The 23,995-nt window shown below is 39.7% G+C and overlaps 1 protein-coding gene across 2 annotated transcripts; it reads right to left on the reverse strand.

Moving 5' to 3' along the window:
* Window positions 1-332: 332 nt before the first annotated feature.
* Window positions 333-21,845, reverse strand: tdrd3 (tudor domain containing 3). 2 transcript variants are annotated; one of them, XM_071894226.2, is made up of 14 exons: window positions 21,659-21,845; window positions 20,527-20,611; window positions 17,830-17,895; window positions 16,509-16,669; window positions 14,495-14,636; window positions 14,236-14,307; window positions 11,704-11,853; window positions 10,386-10,538; window positions 8,815-8,992; window positions 7,651-7,776; window positions 5,803-6,830; window positions 4,044-4,169; window positions 2,656-2,795; window positions 333-576 (listed from the first exon to the last, which is right to left on the reverse strand). In XM_071894226.2, exons 1-13 carry the CDS (start codon window positions 21,694-21,696, stop codon window positions 2,679-2,681), a joined length of 2,442 nt encoding a protein of 813 aa, XP_071750327.1. In that variant the 5' UTR covers window positions 21,697-21,845; the 3' UTR covers window positions 333-576; window positions 2,656-2,678. The 2 variants fall into 2 exon arrangements, with proteins under 2 accessions (XP_071750327.1, XP_071750328.1); XM_071894227.2 differs by lacking the exon at window positions 2,656-2,795.
* Between the last annotated feature and the right edge of the window lie 2,150 nt (window positions 21,846-23,995).

Below are 23,995 nucleotides of genomic sequence, written 5' to 3' on the forward strand. Positions count from 1 at the left end.
GCAGATGAGATTGTCTTACCCTTCGGATTTGCTTCAGAGAACACGACAAATGAGCTTGAGCTGCTTGCTACGGACTAAGCACCCATGCCTATCCAGGAGAGCAGAACTGATAGAATAGAAGCAAGCTACAAGAATCAGTCGATAAGGTATGACAGCGTTTAAAAACAAGTTAATACTATTTATGCATCTTTTCAGTAAAACTGATATCATGCAATGCTTTGTCTTTAAAACATAAAAATATATATAAAATAAACAAAACCATGTAGTTCCTTTTTCTGTCATGTATTAGTTATTGATTCAAAAACATAACATTAAAACAACAACACTTCATCTACATACTAGAATTAATGTTTATTAACATGATAATGCAGCTGTTTTACAAATCTTCACAACATTTACAGCAGATGTGTCCATAACAAAGTTAATGGGTGCTCATGTCAGTTTTTTGCATCTTGTCCAAGCCCTTTGAAAAGTTCAGTATGTCTTGACGTTATGGACACTGAAAAACTCAGGAAGAACTCTGGATTGTTGAAGAAAGAGACGTTATCTCTGTCATGGAAGGATGGGGCAAATAGACTGATGGATGGAAAAAAGAGAAAATTATTAAAGAGACTTTACAAAATGAACCTTGGTTGCATTTTGACTGCATCTGAAGGAATGTTCCTTTCTTGATGTTCACAGGACTCTTTGAGTTGCGCATAAACTGAACTATCTGTGCTCTCAAAACACTAAGGTCACCATGATCGTAGACCGTTTTTGAAAATCTTGACACAATGCTTTGTGCCAATAGTGGCATTTAAAGCTGCAAATAATTTTCATATGAAATCAATGTCTACATGAAATCCAAGAACTAAAATTTGTTTTCTAGTACTCGTCACTTTCAAGGACATCATGCAATATAAACAGTGTGACTGTATGTGATCTCTTAGACATTAGGGTGCAGTATTTCAGTACACATTAGTATCTATCAGATTTAGTTTTTATAAATAGTAAATAAATAAAGAAAACTTTAAGCCTTGGTTGTATTTGGTCGATATCGGCCATTTATTAAATGTACACAATAGTGTGTACTACTTTTTTTTGCAAGACATGAATATGCCCAAAAGATATCTTCTAATTACATCTCATTTTGGAACATGCCATTAGTAAAGACTTAGACCTAGAATTATCTAAAACTTATCCGGTTTCAGTCAATTCTTAATGGTATGAAAACAAACTTCAATTAACTTGAAAATTGTGTTCAATAATCCATCACAGTAGCCATGATGTCATTGAAATTATTTTTGTCAATGTGACTTTAATAATTGTGAATGGAAAAAAAGTTTTCACATCAATACTTAAGGCTCTTCATAGATTGAAGGAGCTAAATGCTCTGAAGGTCTACCCCAAAACAAAACCAACTGTTGACGTTCTGTGATTTTACAGCGCTCTGGTGTCAATCCAAACACCTTTGAACACACCCAGAGTAAAGTAATAGCTGGTTCATGGTTCATGCTTCATGCGTGGCTAGAGGTGGCATCCATGTACCTTTGTGTTCATGCTTCTCGACAACTGTGCACCACTGAAAACTCCAGCACTTAAGTGGCGCTGTAGGAAAATTAGACTCTCTACATGATCCCGCCCAAGAAAAAACAGAACCCCACTGTGATTGACCAGTAGTTTCTGTTCCTCTTTGTTCAGCCAATCCTGGATAGAGGCACTGTGGCGCCATCTGCTTTGTTTTTAAATTGCAGGTGGTGCACGACCCACGTGTGTGCAGCCGTTTTGCCTGCAATTATGTGATTTTGACCGCATGCACTCAGTCGCGTACATTTCTGCCTGAAGCATGAACCAGCCTTAAATGTTAAGCTAGATTTGTCACCGACATGTATTTGTGGCAAATATGAGAGAGGCGTGGGGGGGGCAATGTTCAAAAATAAAAAAACTAATAAATAAAAACTGTGCATTATGCTTTGGAAAATGGTGGAGGATAATGTAGTATGGCCATGCAGTGTAGTAAATGGGTAAAAATGCTCAATAACACCAGTATGGTCCTTTTAAGTATTTCTGCGAGCTTGTCATGAAATGCAGTGGGTCTCAAATGAAGGCCATCACTCACTCTCCATCAAGACAATCATTGCCTCAAAGGTAGCTTAGCAGACTGCTTCAACAGAAAATAATAGGCACTGGTCTAATGATCTTACTGACCTATGTTAAAGGGATCCTATTGATTTTTCAATTTGTCCAGTACTGCAAATGATGATTGGCTTGTGTTTAATATACACAAATATGACATGCCCAAACGCACACACACAAACTTTGTGTATAGCAGCAGCAGGACATTCATTTTCTGCAAGGAAACATTGTCTTTGGTACTTGAGGCATGAATGCAAGCAACTTCCAGGACCTTGTACAAACCCTGCTGGCCTCAAATTGTTAAAAACGGCTATTTCCTGTGTCTATTGTCTGATTGAAAAAAAAAAGGGGGGAAAAAACGATCGTTTTGCATAACACATAGAACTCAGTCTATTCCCAAGTACAACATGGTATGCTTAGTGTACTATGCATAAGAAATTCACTTCGCACTCGCACTGATGTTTACAGATAGATGATCACGTACTAAAAAAAAAAGAAAAAGGAAAAAAAAAATCCTTCTGCATTTTAATTCTTATTTACCTGCCGGTATAAGCGGTGACAAATCAATCTCGCGCCCTGGGTGGCTGGTAATACTGCTGTGTGGGCCGCGTGCGTCTAGGCTGCCCATCTCCCCCACGGCGGAACTCTAGTGAACTGTCATAGTAACCATCATCTTCCTCCTGCCAGTGTACATTTAATATGATTGTGACGTTACTGTGGGTAACCAGAGATGCATTTTTACTCCTCACTGTTGTTCCCTGTGCCTTTGTCCTTACTTCCTCACAAATCTGCGTCATCTGGCTAAGCAAAATGGGAATAGCATGTTTCTAGTTTGTGTTACATTGGCCCCAACTGAACAAGAAAAAAAGTTGTCCGATATAAATTTAACCCAGTGTGAAGGAACAGTTCACCGCCATGTCAGTCGAAACTCCTTTTATATTTACTTCACTGACAGTTACCTGTTTGGTGACAGTGCAAACACCTTGTACCTCTGGTTGTGCACACTGATTGCGCACAACCATTCACACTCTCAATAACAACAAAGTGTCAGTGAGGTAAATATAGGCAGTAATGCGGTAAATTTAGGCGTTTCGGACTCACAGTGCAATTGTTTGGCTGCAAAACACTTACTGATGCTGACTGATTATGCTGTATGAGTAGTTTAAATAAGTTTGACATCATTTTATGCCCTTTTTGGAACTAAAAAAAAACAGACCCAGATTTGGGAGAAAGCTGAGATAGAACTCTAACGGCCAATTTGCTGTGTGTTTGGTGGTCGTACAAACTTCAATGGAGTTTCGACTGACATGTGTCTGTAGACAATTTTGGGGTGAGCTGGTCCTTTAACAATACATTGGCTGGATGAAAATGCAAGGCGTATAAATAATGTTTTCCAGGTACTGTAGATTATGGCTAAATTTGATATTTCTGTGAGGTATGAACGATATTTTTTTTTTTTTTTTTTATATATATTTTTACAACCAAAGAGTACTGTTTAGAGTCACTGACCAAGTTGTAGATGGTCCAACCACCCTGTCCTGAAGTGTGAAAAACTAATATTGTATTTATCAGGGATAAGATTGCTTCATCTGTCCAAGGCTCAAATGTTACACATTTGACTTAACTTTAGGATCATTTACTTTTCAGCTGAAACACTTTCAAAGATTGTTTCTCATTGAAATATTTTTTTTGTCTTCTTGACATAGCCTAGTTTCTACTTGTAGGTTACAGTATGTATGGCAATAAAATCTGACTATATTCATATTTCATCACTTTTTATTGCTACCACCTCAAATACCATGTAATCAGTTGCTTCCATTGAGTATTCACCAACAGATTCTGATCTAAATAATAGACGAGTCAAAGAGTTGTTTAATCTTGCTTGTCTGAGTCTAACACGGCTTGATACATGCTTTCCTTCTCCTCACCCAGAAGTCAGCAGCAATAGGTTTGATGTTGTGCAGCAGGACCTCTTCGCAGTTGCCATAGTCACTAAACACGACCACAGCTGTGGAGCCTGAAGGATGCACAGCGTCTATTCGGGCACGGTAGAACTTTGTAAACGTGAACACACACACACACAAGCACAAACAACCACAGAGAGAAAGACAAGGAAATATAATTAATTATTTTTTATATAAACAGTTATGTATTCTTTCACTGTGCCCTGGACTTAGACAAGACTGGTAACGCTTATGTTAATTAATTAAAACATGACCAACAAAACCTAGACGCTGAGACAAGAGATATTATGGGACTGTTCCACTGACCCTAAATAGGAGACCAACTTTGTGGAGGCGACCACAATAATAATTATTGGGTTCATACATGTTCGTTCTGACAAAAACAGGAATTTTAGGATGCCGAAATCCCACAAACTGTGTCCACAAATTCCAATGAATTGAAACTGCATCAATTCTAGATTTTGACTATTGATGGTGAAGAGATTTGAGTCTCAGTTGTCTGGTTTCTGGTTTTGGGAGACCGTTATATAAATGTTAAACCGTGAGCTTGGAATCGTAAGGCTTTATCTGACTTTGTTTTTTTTTTGTTTTTTTTATTAATCAAAATTGAGTTATCCACATATTGTTAATGTTTGTATGTGACTTTATGCTTGTGCAGTGTTCTTTTTTCAATCTTTGTTTGGGCCCTCTTAAAAAAATATCTAATTTCTAATTATCTAATTAGGATTTTGATATTTTGCATTCAGAGTACCTTGGGGATGCCATAAAGATAGGTTTCACTAAATAACGGATGACAAGATGTCAAAACTTTGATTCTCAATATCTCAAAACTGCATATTCTACCCAATTAGAACCTTATAATTCCAAACTCTGGAAATATTGATTCAACTAGCTAAGATGGACCATGTAATGCTTATCAGTTTAATAGTAAAAAAAAAAAAAGTCAAAAATAAGAAGCCAGAAAATTAATACAAAATTTTGCTATTTTGCATTTCAACAGCATGCTGCAGGTTGGTTGGTATGGAGGAGACCAAAGTGAGGTCCTCACATGTCACAATTCAGTTATGGCCATTCACAGCAGCAGTGTTTACTAATGATATGATTCTACTTTGTTCTACTAAAAAAGTTTATTGGAAATGAATCCATTTCGGTTTTATGTCAATAATTACCCATCAGTAATAAGACCGCCCCGGGGTTCTCACTGCCCACCCACTACACAGTTACCCCCGGGCACCCTGTTACACCCAAACCTTGTCTCTGCCTCTAATTCCTGCCACAGTATGTTGTCTTTTTACAAGAGTTTGTCACCCAGTGTTGTGTTTCAAGAGTGATAGCTTACATCAGGGCCATCAGCTAGCCTATAAAGGTTACTACCACATGCACTTCATACATGCACAGTTCAACAAGGACCCAATAAAAATCCTACAGTAACTTAGCAACTTCAACAGATCTAGATGGAAATGCTTGCCCTGCTGGCAAGCATAAAAATTATGAAATTAAAAAGTCGAAAATATCTCTTTACCTGTCTTAACAAACCTCTTACAATACTGTCTTTTTTTAATTTGTATTAAACCGATAAGCGTGACACAGATCTAAGATCATTGTAATAACATTGAAAATTCTGGTTTGTATTTCAGTGTACTTTGTCTTATTTCATGCAAACTTATTTCAACAAACATCAAATATCGGCTATTGCCATTTTACCACTCTAGTAATGACATACCTTGCTGTCCTCCCAATAGAGCGCCAGGCACTGGTCTCCAGGTTTCCAAGCCTGCTCCATGATATGACTTTTCTCTGACCCTCTAGGACCTGGACCTGGACCTGGACCTGGACCTTGACCTTGACCTTTGCCTTGACCTTGTCCTGGCCTCCTTTTGGGTCCTGGGTTTTGAGAGGTGTTCTTCTTGGGGAGCGCCTCCCTGGGAGGAGGACCAGATGAGTTTGTTGGCTTAATTGGCCCAGTTCTTTTGTGTTCTGTGTCTCCATTTTGGAAGTGAGAAGGATCCCCTGTCAAGAATCGAGAGTCCCGAGACACCCCCCCTTCCTGGGTTGTCATTGAGCTTCCACCCCATGAGTTAAAGTTCAATGGCCCACTATCCCTTTGACGGTCAAGGTGATCCATGTTCGGCCGGTCATTCTTCCCCTTTCTCCTGCTGCTGTTGGGTTCTTCCATTCTGCTGTCTGTCCGCTTATAACCTCCTCTTCCATCTGGTTCATTGCCCGCAGCAATGGTTGGTTTAGAAGTGGGTGCATTGTCTTTTGTCCCTCTCCTATGAGACGGTTCAGATACAGAGTTCTCTCTTGCAACTTGTTGAAAACCCCCAGCCAAGCTCCCACCATCTCCATTTCTGGACCGCTGGTGGAAACTTCCAGTAGAATCCATCTGTTGTTGTGGTTCTTTACACCGTGTGAAAGAAGACGAGAAGGAAGAGGAGGAAATTTGCTCATCTCGCATCTCTCTCTTGTCATTCTGCCATCTGTCTGACGTGCCACGCGACCCTCTCTCCTGGCCCCTCCACTGCTGGGCTGGGGCCGATATTTGGGGAGCTGTGGAGTTCGAGGGAGGCTCCTGGCCAGGCTTGGGAAAGTCAGTGTCCCTGTGGAAGCGGGGTGGTCTGTCGTTCCTTTGTTGCCTGTTGTCATTATACGAGGAGCACTTGGTTTGTGATGCGTCTTTGGAGTAATAGTCTGAGTTGGAGAAATTCACTTTACCATCATGGTGTCTCTGAGGTGGCTGGCTCTTTGGCTCTGAGAAACAAACAGAATATGGGAGTGTAATCACCAGCTATGAGAAAACATGCAATAAAAACAATAGGATGAATATTGACAAGACCACACTATTGTGCGGCACAACTAATCTTTGAAGATGAAAGATCACTAAACTCCTAAACATGAAAGGAAAGAGGTAAACAAATCCATAAGTATATAATAAGCCCAAAATGTAATTAATGAAACCAAAAAATCTTATCATTATTGGTCAAATACAATATAATACATCAAATATACTGTAAAATCCTTTTTAATTTTAAACTAGAACCCAGTGCTCCATTGGCCTTTGCCAGACCAGTGCTGATTTCAGGGATTTAGAGAACATGCCTGTACTTAAAACATCTTAATTCCCTCAGCAAAGGATAGCCATCTGTCTGGATCCTATCATGATTCTGTCCATGTTGGCATAGTCTTCTTGAAAAGGAATTCTGAACTACAAAGTATTCACCCCCTTGACTTTTTGCACATTTTCTTGTTATCGTCCTTTCATTACTATACATGAATAATGGATAATTTAAGGCTTTTTAGAAGAGAGAAGTTCACATCAGGAATCAAAGAAAAACTGCGGAAATAACATTGTGCATTATTAACTACACTCTACAATTACATTTGTCCTGTAAAACATGCATTTTCAGGGAGGCAAAAAGCCTGCATTAAGTGTTGCCCTTAAAAAATTATTTAAAATCAGGATATTGTGATGAAAATTCTTCCTAAAATTGCTGAAGTAAAAGCTTGAAAGTTAAGGACTTCAGAGAGGTACCCAGGCAGATTAGAATCAAATTAAGACTACATCACCCACCATCGATGGAGAAAACTCCCATCTTGGATTCCAGAAAGTCAAAGAGAGTGCTCGGTGCAGAGGGCCTTCCCCCTGCTCCCTCCTCCTCATCCTCATTCCTGGACCTTCCTCTTCCCCTCCCTCGGGCTGAAAAGAACCCCAGAATAACATTACACAGAACCAAACCATACTTTGATCACTGAATGTTTGTGTGTGCACTTCTAGGTCTGGGTATCAACAGCTATGTGTGACAAGGCTGTGTGTGTGTTAATTTTTAGCCTGATCCTGGTTGAATCAGATTTTCTGAAAGGTATGCCACCTTTTTTCTGCTTGAGTAGTGAGTACACGTCTAGTCTGTTTTCAGGAAAGCTTTAAGCTACAAAATGTTCAAGGAATGTGCTATGTAGTATGTTACCAAGATATGACACAAAGGATAAGAGGTAATTGTAGATAAGAGTAGGCTATATAATGTAACATGACAATCAAAAGATGAAATAAATGTACTCTTTTTGTTTTGGAATGAGATACAGCTAATATGGTTTTGTTACCATTTCAAACTTTGAATGCATGCACACAGAACAGTGAATGGCAGGGAGGAAAGTAGCAGCAGTTAGTGCGCCACAGCATACAACATTCTTCCAAGCATGACCATTTTTTGATTGCTTAGTTCTTAATTACTTGCTAAATTACAATTAATGAATACATTTTTCAGCATTCACAAAACTTTAAAGTACATTGGTTATTAACCAGACTGCATAATCAATGATGAAGGCAAATCTAAGGCAAACCTAAACCTCAAGTAATTCTAATGATAAATCTTTCAGCTATGCATAAAATTACAACAGTCATTAACCATGGACAATGACATGCAGCAACATGACTGCACAAGCTCAAACCAAATGAGTTCTTGATTAACAGAGGCAACATCCAGTGCTGTCTAATTCCAAAACCAATGGATATATTACCAAGCCTTGCACGTTTACTTATTCTTGATCGTAACTAGGCTGTAGGTTGTAGGACTATCGCCACTCCTCCCTCCCTCCATAAAAGCACAAGCGCACCGTTTCTGGCTATGGGACATGGGACCCTGAAGGCCAAAGCCATCAGGGTCAGGCTGGGCTCTGGCTTATGCTCCCCAGAAGTATGCATATAGAGTTAACTGTGTGTGCATGTGTGTATATGTACCTCGAGGTGGGGGCCTGCTGAATTCAGGTGCAGCGGGGCTGGGTCTGCAGCCAGAGGATCCAGTGAGCAGGCTGTTTAGTGCCACCTCCAGGTTGTTGTTATTGTCCATCAGAGCCTGCCGAGCGGCCTCTCTGTTAAAACCCATCTCCATGATGTCTCTCAGAGCACGCTCGTCCACCTGCACAGAGGATGTAATGAGAGAAAGGACAAAAGGGAAAAGACGACATGGAGGAGGTATACAATGTACAGGGAGAGGAGGGATAAAAGGAATGAGAATGGATGGTGGTTGTATGGTAATATTGGGCAGAGAAGGAAGGTTAAGTGTCACACAGAAAGGTGGATAGGATGGATAGCAGGGAAAGAGGAAAAAAGGCCCATGAAGAGGAATGATGAGAATACAGAAGTAGTATGTAGTGAAAAGTAGAGGAGACGATGGATTGAGAGACAAGATGAGAATACAAATAGAGGACATTAGAGGTAACAACAGAGGAGGAAGAGAGGAAATAAGAGAAGAGGGGGGGTGTACTGTAATTACAAAGATGAGAGACAAATAAACCGAATATAGCAATCCCTTCCAAGTCTGTTAAAAACATCTATCCTTGAAATCCATTGTTCGATTTCACCACGTATGCAGATTTAAGACAACATGAAATGGCATGTTCAAGAGTGTCTTGCTTCCATAGCTTACGTATTTCCAGTTCAAACAAAATGTTGGGGCAAAATATTGGGGCATAACATGGGCAGGGATCTTTATAAAGTGGGCAGGGGTGGACCATAGCAAACATGGAAAGTGACTCAGAACAAATGCATTCTAGTCTGCATTCCATTTAGGGGAGAAGTTGAAATCAAATTGATAGAAAATTTGTACGTTTTGGGATGTATTGTGAAATAGTTGCACGTTAGCATATGGAAAACTAGCGAACAAGGTGAAAAAGTCCTTTTTTCACTTCATTTGCCTTGTAACTACATGTAACAGGAAGTTTTCAAATTCATTAAAATTCATCAGATAAACAAATAATAATCTGGCAACCTCAAATCCCTAACCTCCCATTTCTAGTGGGCAAGCTGGGTGTAATGTGGTGAAGGGTGTCACTCATTGGGTTTTAGATTTAATACAGTGTGCACTGTCAACACATTCCAGAACCAAACACTATAATTTCCTATTTCGACCCATTTCTTTGTTCAGCCCAAGGCTGGCTCAGTTCAGCCTACAAATTGGCAAGCCACAACAGAAGGCTAGATTGGTACACAAATGGACTGCCACTTGAGAGGAAAGCCTGGCCAGGACTCCGATTCGTTTAGATTTCTACATCATCATAATCAACACCTGACCCAGTCTAGGAGCCATGAAATGAGACTTCATGAAACCAAAACAGAAGGTAGAACAAGTTGTAGCCTTTTAGTCACGTATGAGTGAATTGAGGCTTTAGTATAATAATTGAAAGTAAAATAACAGAAAGGCCTTCTACCATTTCTCAACACAATTTCCTTTTATAAAAACTCAAAACACATTAAACTGCCTGAGATTACAACTACTGCTTTACAGGTTTGGACCAAGTATGTCTCCTCACCAGCTCTCGATAGTTTCCGTCTTGTCTGCTTTCAGTTCTTTCAACCCTCTCTTCTCGTCTCCGCTGCTGGTATGAGTCACGGCCCCGGTAGGAAGAAGCAACACTGCTTAAGTTACTGCCTGCATTTCCTCCACCACCAAACGTACGGGGAGCCTTAAGAAGGGAAAGAACATGAAGATCAATATTGATGCGGGGGATGGACAAAACAATGGAAACTCCACATGAAAAAGGATTTGAAGTAACAAAATCACAATTAGAACGTCAACTAGCTACGAACATCAGGATGAATGATAATTAGCAGTATGTGTCAGCTTTAAAAGAGTTCTGACTTTTATGAGTTTTCAAAGCAGCATGAGGCAACCAACTGATCATATTAACAGCCAAATTATTTAATGTGGCAAGAGGAACAGTCTCAGAAATCATACGCCAAACAGGGACAAACAGGGACTTTGCATCAGCAAAGAGGAGCAGTGGTCACAAGTCAAAGCTCACTGACAAGGAAAGACAGATACTTCACAGGATAGTTGCTAAACACCATAAAACTACCGTCTCAAAATTACCACAGAATTTAATCGACACCTCTGTGACAGTCTAAAAAAAAAAAAAATAACTACATGAGCTTCACAATACTGGTATTTATGGAAGGGCTGCCATACAAAAAACACTTAAATCTAAGGTTAACGCACAAAGACCCAGAACCTGGTGAAAGGAGTAAAAAACCTGGACCCTTGTGTGGGTTTTTTTTACCATTTTTCCTGCATCCAAACAAGTTTACATTTGGAGAAAGCCTAAGGATGCCTTAAACCCACAATCCCTGTTGGCAGTGGATCTGTAATGGTATGGATAGCCATCAGTCATGAGGTTTGATGATATATATAGCCTGGCCCCAGCCTTCCGAGTGCCTCTGTTTACATTCGTATTTCCTCAGAATCATTTGTTCGTTTCCGCATGTTAACCACATGTATATTGCATTTTTTGAGGCTTGGTAGGTCTGGTTGCCTCCTTGTCAACGGGGGCAGTCCGATCACTGGAATGATCAGTTTGTGGGCAGGGTCTTGGATGATGGCGTGGTATTATAGATATTATCGCAAATCGCGATATTTCATGAATATCACAATTTTTTTGCATTCAAAGTTTGATGTAAAAGATCAAAGTTTGATCTTACACATTCAAATGAGCTTTATTTTATTGTAAGGCTAATAGTTCTGAATTAGAAAATATGCCAACAGCCCTGTAAGAAAATAAGTTCCCTTTAAGTACCACAGCTGTGTCCTTAACATGTGATGAAGACTCACACCCAAGATGAGGAATCACATACCTCTTTGGTCTTGGTCACCTCCGCAATAGCCGCTATCCGCTGCTTTTCAAACTCATCATTCTCATCAGTAGTTTTGACCACACTGGTACTCTGGAGGGTCTTTCTCTGGTCCAATTCTCTGCTGTCTACTTCCTCCTTTCTCACACACTTCTACAGGAAGCACAGAGAGAGAGAGTGAGAGAGAGAGTCACATCATGTTCTGAAACATCCTCTATCATGTACAGTGCCTTCAGAAGGGATTCAACCCCCTTGACTTTCTACATTTTGTGGTGTTACAGCCTACATTTGAAATGGATTGGAAATAAGGACTTTTGGCTGGGCCAACAGATGACTGCAGTCATAGCTAGCAACCCGCCCAAGAGGTTGATTTGCCTCCAAGTTGAGCAACTTTAACAACACCTCTCAGCCGAGGACCGCAGTATTGTCCCCACAGAGAGAATTTATTGTTTCTCAGAGTACTAGTTAATTGTGTTCATACTGTATATTAATGATCACGTCTATTGGATTAAAGTTGAGTCGGTTCAATCCGAGCATATAATGGGTAGTCTTTTCATAAAAGTATATTTTTTTCTCAATAGGTTTGAGACATGAAACAATTCGGCCATGATCACATAAACCGCACTTTTGTCCTGCTCAAATGCAAGGGGGAAAAAAAAGTGGATAATGTTAAAAATAAAAATGGACAAAATGCATAGTTTGGAAGAGACGCGCTCCTGCCGTGACCAAACCATTGAAAGAACTGAAAAAAGGCGCAGGTGCATTCAAAAACGCATCCCATGTGATTACAGCCTTAAATTAAGTTAGTTAAGTTAGTTCAGAACATTTAAGTTTCATGTTATGTGTGACAGGAGAGAACAACAAATTTTAAATTTGTGCATATCTGGAGAAGTGACCTTTGCTGGTGAGCACATTTGTCTTCTTTTTGCTGTATTTGCTGTGATCACAGTGCACTAAGTGATAAGCGGCATAGTTAAAAAGCAAGAGATGACTTATCTGAAGAGGTGGCAATGGGTAGTTGATAAAGAGATTACCCAGATGATGTACATCAGCGTTATGGAAGAAATTTATAGTAATGACATGCCAAATGTATTAGATGTGGATTAGGACCTTTTTGGCTAATAAAATGATAAAAAGGTACATCCAAATTTCTTGGAATGTCCCTGACATTTCTCTACATTGGGAGTTCATTGGCTATGATGGGAGATCTTGCTGGAAGGATAACAAGTCAGTGCAGCGCTTTACAAATCTGGGCTATATGGCAGAGTGGCCAGAAGAAAGCCTCTTCTGGGAAAAAAAAAAAAGGAAAATGACAGCACTCCTGGAGTTTGCAAATAAGTGTGTGAAAGACTCAGAGCATGAGGGAAAATATTCTGTGGTCTGATGAAACGAAAAGTGAACTCTTCTGCAATGCAAAGTGCCATGTCTGGTGGAAACCGGACAACTCATCACCCATCTAACACCATTCCACCGTGAAGCATGGTGGTGGCATCATGCTGCGGGAGTGCTTTTCAGCTGCAGGAACTGGGAGACTTGTAAGGATAGAGGGAAGAATGAATGAAGCCAAATACAGGCAAATTCTTGAGAACCTGCTTCAGAATACCAAAGACCTTAGATTGGGGTGACGATGTGCCAACAGGAGAAAGACTCTAAGCAAACAGCCAAATCAACACTGGAATGGCTTCAGAACAAGAATGTGAAATGGCCCAGCCAAAGTCCACACTTGAATCCCTTTAAAAATCTGGGGAATGATTTGGAGATAATTATTCACAAACGTTCCCCATCCAACTTTACCGAGCTTGAGCAAATCTGCAATGAAGAATGGGCAAAAATCCAAAAATCCAGGTGTTTCTAGCTGATACAGGTGTATCCGCGAGGACTCAAAGCTGTAATCTCTGCCAAAGGTGCTTCTAAAAAGTATTGATTCAGGGGGTTGAATACTTATTTAAATTAGATATTTCTGTATTTCATTTTCAATGCATTTGCAAAAATTTCTAAAAACATGTTTTCATTTTGTCATTATGGAATAAATTCCTTGAAAATGTTAAGTGTCTGAGCATACCATTTACTGCAGGTTGCAGGTTAGAAACCTGCTTACCACCTTTGTCACATATCATCCCCTCTCTCCCCCTCATCTTTCCAGCCACTTTCACTGCATTCTATTTTAATACAGCTGAAACACCACATATACTGTGTGTATATATATATATATATATATATATATATATCTTTGGGTAAAAAAAAAAATCTGCCCCTGGATAGTTTACAATCTGCATTGGTAGGATAAGAAAGAAGCATACAAATTCAGTCATGCATTTTACAGTAAATCAGAAAACATACTCCAATGTATGTTTAAGTTCAAAGTTCTGATGATTCATTTTATTAATTTGTTAATTTTATTAATTTTTATTAATTTTATAATGACTCATGAGGCAATGATGGAGATAATCCCCAAAGTGACAGTCAGAAGCAAGTGGCTTAACTTTAAATACCAGGAAATGTGACTCATGAGTTTATAACAAACATCCATCTCACCTGTCCAAATGGCACAAAGGGAGGAGGTCCACCTTCTGCGCCAATATTATTCCTGCTGTGTTTGGCCAGGCTCTGGAGGTTAAACAGTAAAGGAAGATGGGCATCAAGAACTAGCATACAAGAAAGATATTGGCAATAATAGTAATGTAGATAGAGTGGGTTTAATGCAGATCCAAAATGATTAAGAACATCTGTATTTTATATACATCACTGACTAGACCAAATGTAGTTCAACCAACACCACAAAATTCATCCTTACCCTTTGTAGTTCCCATTTCTCCACCATGTGATCAACCTCTCCTCCAAGGACAGAGATTTTTGAGTCATCCAGGAGTAGCAAACCATTTTTTACCAGGACTGTACCAAGGAGCTTTACCTTTGTTCCAGGGGGAGTGTTAAGACTGAAAAACAGAAAAGTTGCAAATCCAGGTAAGAAAGAATGTTTTACATATATTTATATATAGAACATAACTGTTAAATGTTAAACATATCATAATTGCATGTACCACGCTTGCCTTAACAGACCATAAAATGTCAAAAGGCCCGCTTATTTCCTAGGCCCCACCCCCTATCCCCTTACCCATAACATTTTCTAAATGACATGGAGCACTGCCAGGGGACGGGTGGCGAGGCTAGGAGGGACTATTAATAATCCCAGCCGCTCACCCATCCTCATGGTAAATTAAAAGCCCCTCTATCTCATCAGGACTGATAAGGCCTCTGCCTCTCTCATTAGGAAAGCACAGGGACTTAGAGGGATTTCCAGCTACTGATGCCGGATGCCAAAGCAGCAATTAGGGATTTCACTGCAAACCACTGGGATGGATAGGGTGCTCTCAGGATAGTGGCCAGTGTGGAAATGAGGCACTCTCTACTCTCGATGCAATCACATACACACAATCCCACAAACACACCATTCAGCCTCTGATCAATCTTGCTACTTAATGCTTAATTGTCCCCCCTCTCTATCACTCTCTCGCACACTGAACAGTCCCCACAAGCTCCATCCTGCCTGTAATCCATCTCATCCTTCTTTGCCACGCGTTCATGGACTCACACACACTCATGCAGACACTTTCATAATAAACACTAACCACTGTTGTTGGTAGTGTGTGTGAGAGTGTGTGTGTGCAGCTCATAAAGAGGGGATTTGTTCTGTTCTCTCTTCTCTTCCCATCAGCAAGTCAGAGCCCACATTCTGGCCACTCCACCTGTACAGACTGGCTAGTCACCATGGCAGCAGTCACCAAGGCCACAGTTGCTGGGATGGAGATGTAATTAAGGCTGGGAATTGTTAGTAGATCAGCTGCCACCAAGTGGAAATTGCAGATAAAGGGAAAATGGAGGCATGCGGTCGGTTGAGAGTGTTGACAAGGAGGAGAAGGGCGTAGTGTGCAGTTGGGCAAATGGGGAGGGTGTGTTTGTGTGTGGGGGGCATCAGAGACATAATTCAGCACATCAATGCATAAAGGTAGGCTGGCTGTGATACATGGAGGGCAGTGGAGAAAAAATAAGGAAACTGAGGCCAGTCAAGTAGGGAGATTGTAGAAAGACACAAAAATGTAAATGTACCCCTGGACACATAATAGGGGTGGAAATAAGCAGGGACCTCACAATTCAAAATCTTAAAAATCAGACTACACATTTACTTTTAATCTAAGGGGAATTGGCTAAATAACACATGCTTCCATGTAGCTACTAGCAATACAGCATTGTAGGGGTTGGCTTACCAGTTGCATATAGTACTCATACTGATCTGTCACAAAACCGTTTGTTCCAATATTGTACTATCTAGGCCTATATGTTATAAGCTTGAAAATAACACAATCTAATTTGGGGCATCGGACAATCACAAACGGCAGAGTTGCAATTCTTACATGAATCGATTTTTGCCCCACTCCACCTACAAACTAGTCCATCAACTGATGAATGGAATTCATGATAGATGTGGATACCAAAGTGAACCATAATACTTTTCAGATGGCATGTGTTTCACCTGGGGCCATCAGGATCAGTGATCATTACCTCTTAACGTACGTTATTATAAACGATTGCACTGAAAACTCAAATTTCAGGTTCTCATTATCATTCGACTTGAGAATGTGAATTATTTATTTCTAATACCCAGATATGAGTGTACGATTAATACTGTTATTTCTTGCCCATATTTAACACTGATATTAAGTTCTCAGACAATCAAACTAGGCTACATCCCAGTATTCAGACTAAACCCACTGTATTCCTAAACCCAACTAAACCCATGATATAGGTACCTGATCTTGGACAGGTGTTTAAACTCCAGTCCTACACAAGTGGTATGTCCATCCGTCATCTGTATGCGCAGCATCCTGGGAGCTGCCTGGGACTCCTCATGGTCTTTAGGGGCTGAGATGTTCCTCACCTTCTGTACCTGGAGAACACATGGACCCTCAAGCTGGCCACATGCAAGAGACAACAGAAGAAATAGGGTTTAGAAAAATAGTCTAACAGCATAAAGTCTAAAAGGATGCTTATCAGAGGCATACTGGGGAGCAGCTCATGAAAAAAATAATAATTCCCCAATCTAAAAAAGACTCATGCATTTGAAAGATAGGATGCATTTTAAATAATTACATTAAACAAGAATCGTCCCATCTGGCATACCTGAGACAGCACAGGCTTATTTATGCCTCAGATCTGCTTCCTGGGTTACCTTTAGATTTCCTGTGCTTATGATGATTAGCACTTACTTACTACTCCCCTCAAACAAGTTATACTACCCATTTGTAAATGCAGTATAGGTGCATTCAGTTTAGTGCAAAGTGCATGGTGAAAACTCAGATGCCACTCTCTCTGTTAGATATATGGGGGGATATAGGGCAGTGCAGGACATACGCATGACAGGGGTGCACAATATCTTCTTCTGAGACAGAGGGGAGCAGGGGGTTAAGCTCACATTCAATTGAATTTTTTATCTTCAAAAATTATTTGGGATTTTTTTCTCTATGGTTGCTCAACTCCAGTTCCGCAGGTGAGGGAATGGTTTCCTGACCCTTCCTTACTCAGTGCATCAGGGCCATCTAGTGACATTCGTGAGAACTGCATTCCAGTAGTTCTGATCTTCAATATCTACCAAAAGACACACTCTTGAGCTACAATTGAATCACAAAGGATAATTGTTGGAGGAAGAAAAGTGTGTGGAGAGGTAGGCCTACTTAAGGGCCACAGGGAGATAGACACTGCTAATGATGTCTAACCCTTTGCTTATTATTTTGTCTCATTAATTCAGGAGGTGTGTGGGATTGCATATTGACTTGGAATTTTCTTTTCACTCTGATAGGATACAGTGAAAGCCCCACTCCAAAATAAATGCATTTTGAAATATTTTAACCCTTGAAATATATCATAAAACAAAATGTGCAAACAAAAGTCAAAGTCTTTTTTTGAGCAACAGTGAACTGGTTTTTAGCTGAAAAAAGTGACTATCATGCCTCATTCCCCAATAAATTGTGATTTAAGTAATAACTGAGCTCAAAGAGGGGAGTGCCTATAGTGTATACCACTTGCATAGATTTAGTGTGGAAATAGCCTTTTCAAACATACTGCATCACTCACCTTCTCAACCCTTCCACTATTGATCTCTGATGGTAGAAATTTTCTCCCAATAGGTCTAAGATCACTCTGTGAAGAGGAAAAAGAACATGATGGTCACTCATGATGAAAAGAAATAATGCACATAGACTTTGCCTTCATTAACTTTTGAAAAATAGGTTTACCTATGTACTGTGTCTCATGATGACAATAACCTGCTTCATGCTATTCATGTTCATGTTAGGGAGGGGTGTCAATCAAGACCAAGTCCAGATGTACTGACTTAAGGTGCGTTCACACTATTCTGCTTTTTTCAAACTGCCAGCACCTTTGTTTTCCGCACGGCGTAAGACACGGGCATTAGGATCCAAATTCAAGTCAATCAGTCATCAGACACTTAACCCATATAGACCAGCGCAGATCCGACTGATTTACAGTACTTGAGAAAGTAATTGTGCATTGTTTTTTGTTCTTTGGCTTATTGAATAATATCAGTAGTAACAGTTCAATTATTAACATTTAACACAGAAGTTATGAATTTTCACTGAAACTCCCACAATATCATCTGACTGGTGAGCTTCCCTTACTGCGCACTTCCTGCATTTAAGTGCAGCCTTGCCTTCTCCCAGATTTCAGATGGCAGTGCAGACGCTGATGAGCGTAGTAAATATTTGACCAACTAGTTTAACAGCGTGATCGGCCCATCACCGATCCGATCACCAATTGAAATTACACATTTTATGGGATACAGTTACCTCCTCACTGCTAGTCAGTGCCTGACAGTTGTCGAGTTGTCCCTCCATAGTTTGCTGTGAGGTAACACCAAATGGCGCTCCATCACCTCAACTGAGTATTCCTCTCTCAAGCAAATGCTTGCGCACACAGGTTAGTAGATCAGAATCTGCACTTTTTACACACATAAAAAAGGACAATTGCTTTTTGGGTTCAACTGTTGGAGGTTGTGTTTCCCCAGTGGGTGTGTATTGAAAAGCAGCGCTCCCGCCGAAGAGGAGGAAAGAAAAGATCTACAGTGAAGTAAGTGACTACATTTTGAACACAATCGTCATGATGCCAAAAACTAGGAAAATAAGGCCCAAGATGAAAATAGCCGGAATTACCCTATCCTTTAAATAGTGTTTACATAAGATGGAGCCGCTTTCAGCTTTGTTCTCAGCAGTTTGTCATAAGAAACACAGCCATCAGTTAGAGTGTTGAAATTGGCCCCAGACATCAGGCATAGCCCACCCCATATTCTCTTGCCCCTTATCCTATGTACAGTTTGCTTAACACTCACCACTTAAGCTGGGCAAACACACACTATAAGACCTTAGAGCCGATTTAGCTGTCCCAGAGAAGTTTTTGAAATCTAAGACAAAACGGCCATTTCGGAGCCAACTCGGTGTGTACAGCCGTTACCGTTAAGTAAGCTGTGCAGAGATTTTAGGATTTTGACAGTCATGTAGTTTGCGCTCAGCCAACCTGAGCTGAGGCTTTGCCTGTCTGACTGAAAGGAAATGTATATTAAACACTTAGCTTGATACAACTGTCCTTTCCATGCAAGTTTTAAAGGTATCTGGCCTCATGTTTTTTTCTGATATCATGTTATGTTGTGTTCATGTGCTGGTGGGAAAGTCCAACATGCGGGGCTTCTAAGTCGGCTGCTAAACAGCGTTGCATTCATGTGCCAATTTGTCAGAAAATCAAACCAGGAAGACATACAATAAATAAACACGGACGTTCTGCAGCTTAACAAGCTAATTTGACAAACTTCATTCAAACAAATGTTAGGGTTAATCTGGCTAACTACAATTTTGCAATAACGGTGCAAGGGTATGTGTTTTCTTACTGTTGACTGAGACCAAACTTGATTTTTTCGCCTTGCTGAGAAGGTTAAAGGTCACCATTGAGTCATAACTCAGGTAGCTAAATTTTATCCAAATTTCCGACTTAATCATCTGACTTTGGAGGGTATTCATGTGAAATTTTCAAGTAGGAATTTTTTTTTTCCATGTATACGATAGCACATAAATGCACAATAAGGAGGTAGGTGATAACCTAGACTTAGCTGGCTGATCAAGGAGGAATCAAGAAATAGTTTGATGGGAAGCTGCAAGCTTATTTGTGCAGCTGGGGCTACTGAAGATGGATCGAGCTAACGCTGGGTCTGCTTCTAGTGGGTCATGCAATGATACAATGACATTGACAGACAATTGGCTGCATACATGCTACAGAAGTTTACTTATACCAATAGACATATCAAACCTTTCTGGTAGGTTATTTTGCATAGAAGCCCACAGTGGAGAGAAACAGACTACCAATTTCTTAAATTCTAATCTCCATAGCTCTGTGCATCAGTGGGTAGGCTGGCTGTGTGTGTCAGCACACAGGCAGGTTTAGGCCTATGTGTGTTTCAATTCAATTTTAGCTCACTGAAAAGCATTGAATATTTATAAATTAAATGAACTACCACAATGTTTCAAAGGTGTTTTTTGTTTGTTTTTATTTTGTAGATATTATTTTGGTAACATTCATACCTGTTTACAGAGCACTATCTGTTCATGGCTGAATATAGTATTCAAATTCAGTTACATAGATAGCTGTGAGCTACAGTTACACTGGAAAAACTGCTGGAAAATATATCTTACTATGGAAAATACAGGCGAACTTGGACAAGACCTCAGACTTCAAGATACTTGACAAAATGTTAAAGAATAGACTTACGTCAAGTGCAACACGAATAATGTCATTGTGTGATGCTTGCTCAGAGACTCCTTTCAGTTCTGCTATCCCCTCATCACTGAGGTACCTGTATGATGACAGAGAAGGATGAGGATGAAAGATGTTGAGGGTGGAAGAGGGGCCAAAAAGAAAAGCAGCTGGGTTAGTAAAGGTCATGCCTAGTTACATCAACATTCAAAAGCTTTCAGGACATACATCTAGCTAGCAGTGTACAAAGCATCTATCCACTGGTCTTAAAACACAAGATAGGCTAGTAATATTACTGGACCTTACTTTATGAAGCTTAACAAAGTTCAACTGAGGTGAAGCAAGGTTAGTTGAGTTAACTGAAACAAAATAATTTTATTTTGTTTCAGTTAGCTGAATGTTTTTTCCTTATAACTTGATGAAATTACAACGCGTGCCTCAAAAACTAACAAAAACAAAATAATAAATTAATTGCTTTAATTTGTAATCTTTTGTCCACTGCCATTCTGCGAGTTAAGTTACGTCAAGAGATAGAGCACTCCTTAATTTTACTTATCAATATTGTAAGCATTAGCCTAACTAAGTTAATTAGGGTGGATTTGGGAAGGTCCGACATCTGGGACTTCCAAGTATCGATATTTGCAAACAGGCAAAATTACCTCTTAAAAACTATGATTGGCTGACTATAGGGACTGGTCCAGGTTGTAAGTTATGTGTTCAACATGAATAGATGCTAGTAATAGTTACGTTAGCTGGCTGGTTTGATAAGCTTGTATAGCTAACGTTAGCTGTCTCGCTAGTTGCTACCTAACATTAATTAAGTTGATTTAAAGCAAACTAGCATCACAAGTGATGTAGCTAATACTCCAATGGTAGCTAGTCGTTCGCAATCCATGCCTTCATCTCTAATTTGCAAGCTAAATGGGCGCGTGTGCTTTAGAAAAGCGCGTGATCTGGCTATTCTCAAAATGATGTTAGCTAATGTGTAACTTGTCCGGCTACTGTTAGCCATAATTTGTGCTAACTAGATTTATAATGTAAACAAATACCAACGTTAACGTAAAAACGGTATGGTTACCATTGTTAGCTAACAACAAACTGACACCACTATAGTTAGCTAACTGGCGTTAGCTACAAAGCTGCTTACCAGCCCTCCTTGGCCAGAGAATCTGTCAAATCGGTCATTTTCTTCCAAACTAAAAGATGACCCTATTAATGTCTGCACTCTTCAGTAATGACTATCTAAATCTGTCATGCATAATCTCGATCCAACACTGGTAAAGCTTGCTAACGTTAGGTGTCACTCACTACCAAACGACCCCACGTTCCATACGTCACCGATCAGGGTCGAGACGCGTCCAAAGAGTATGGAAAACCAAAAGGCTCAAAATACTTGTTTTAAATTTCCGGCAGGCTAGACACCCGTTGGCAAATTGCTGCCTCTCACAGGTCGTTATTGCGAACGACATGTCTTTACATTTCAGGCACTACACCGTGAAGTGCAGGCCTGTGGAGGATATTAAATTAAGCACTGCTTTGATAATCTTGCTTTGAGTTTCTGTAGGGCAGTCAGGCAGCTCACTGAATAATCTTGATCTTTCTTGTCTATAGTTTACTAACGTAATAACCTAATTTAACTGTTTCTTGTATGCTAAAATAATGACGCCCCCTCTCTCCTATTCCTTCTGCCACCACATAGACAGGTTTTTATGGAGCTACACTACTCTAAAGTATTGCAACCACACTCAGAGAAAGTGTAACAGCAAGACAGTAATCATAACCGCACAACAAGTTTAACCATACTCTGATGACTTTCACCTGCAAGATAGTAAATGTAACTGGACTCAGAAAACTGTAACTTAACTTGTAAAACTTGTAACTGCAAGACAGTATGACAACTGAGCTGAGAAAATTTGTAATTGAAAGAGAGCAACTGCAACAGCATTTAAAAGCATTCATTGTATAACTGAAACAAAACGATTTGAAAGTTAGAAAGAAATATGAGAGCGAAAGTAGGTAGCTTGTGAATTTTGCTGCCTGTTTTATATGGTGCTGTAGAGTTATGATGGTATAGTATAGCCTGATATTTTCTATGGTACTCATTTGTATGGTAGTATATCATAATGTTAAACTCTGGATTGGGCCTCTATATGAATACTCACTTTGGATTATGGCACAATGGATACTAACATCATATCCTGTGTATTGACAAATGCTTCCATGGCTTGTATCCGCAGACTAAGGACATGCGCAGGTAGCTTCTAATGTGGGCTTGTTGTTCTGTATGAATCATATATTCCAATTATTCTATTACCAGGCGGTGTGTTATATAGATGCTCATGTGGATATGTAGGTTAATGGACATGTATGTGTTTTGAGTGTATGTGTCAGTATATACACAGGCATCTGCATATGTGTTTGTATGTGAGTCTATATGTTGGTTGGTGTGTATATGTTCACCATATGTGTTGTTTAATTTACCTGGAACACTTTGCAGTTTTTACACAATAAAAAAAAGATATTGAATGATGAACTCCAAGTTTTTTCCCCAAAAGTGATATATTGCATTTTTGGAAGTGAACAGCTGATATCCTAGAAGATTTGCAGGAACAATTCAGACAGCAGTCAGCACACAGTAAGCCCACACAAGTACATGAAGCAGATCACTTTTTCTGCTGTCAGTAAGAAGACATCTCAGGTGGCAACAATTTTTTACCGTGGGTAGAACAGACCTGCACATTGAGACTTTTTTTTTAACTATGTTGTGATATCCACAGTAAGACGTGAAAACTCAAATCACAAACCTCCAGTGAAAGTGCAGTAAGACACATGATTGATTGCATTATGTGACTGTGTGTCTGTAGCAAAATATATCTGTATTGTGGGTTTATGTCCATAGAACATCATTACTTCACTGAACCAAGGTGATTCAAATATCAATATCAATGTTTTATAATGATGATGATGATGATGATGATGATAATTGAATGCTGCTGCTGACTGTGTGTTGTGCATGTTTTTAAAACATGGTCATATATTTTTTTAAGCACTGGATAGACCCATTTATAAGTCTTGTAAAGGGTAAATGATAAACCTTCTGTAGCTTAGTCAGAAACAAATTGGAATCGATTCTGGTGCAGTGATGCCATTTCAATACAAACCACAAGATGGCAGTAAATGCACAGTGAAATTCAAAAAAGCCTGCTGTCCATATGATGATGCAAACTTTACTGCATCCTCCAGGTTTCATAAGATTTAAGGCTGCTTTGATTCACGAGCCCCTGCCATAGAGGTTAAAATCTAAATGGGATTCTATATGTGTCTTCTGATGCTTTGCAGTGGATAGAATTAGCTTTATTGAGTCAGAGCCCTTACTGAAGAAGTTTTGACCCTCACAATTCATATAGAAAGAGAAAAAATTCTGCAGTCAATACATCCTTTTCATTCTGACTTGATAAACTGAACGTTTTATACAAGGCTAGAC

This window comes from Centroberyx gerrardi, chromosome 1 (genome assembly GCF_048128805.1).
Source record: "Centroberyx gerrardi isolate f3 chromosome 1, fCenGer3.hap1.cur.20231027, whole genome shotgun sequence".
In the NCBI taxonomy this organism is placed as follows: Eukaryota; Metazoa; Chordata; class Actinopteri; order Beryciformes; family Berycidae; genus Centroberyx; species Centroberyx gerrardi.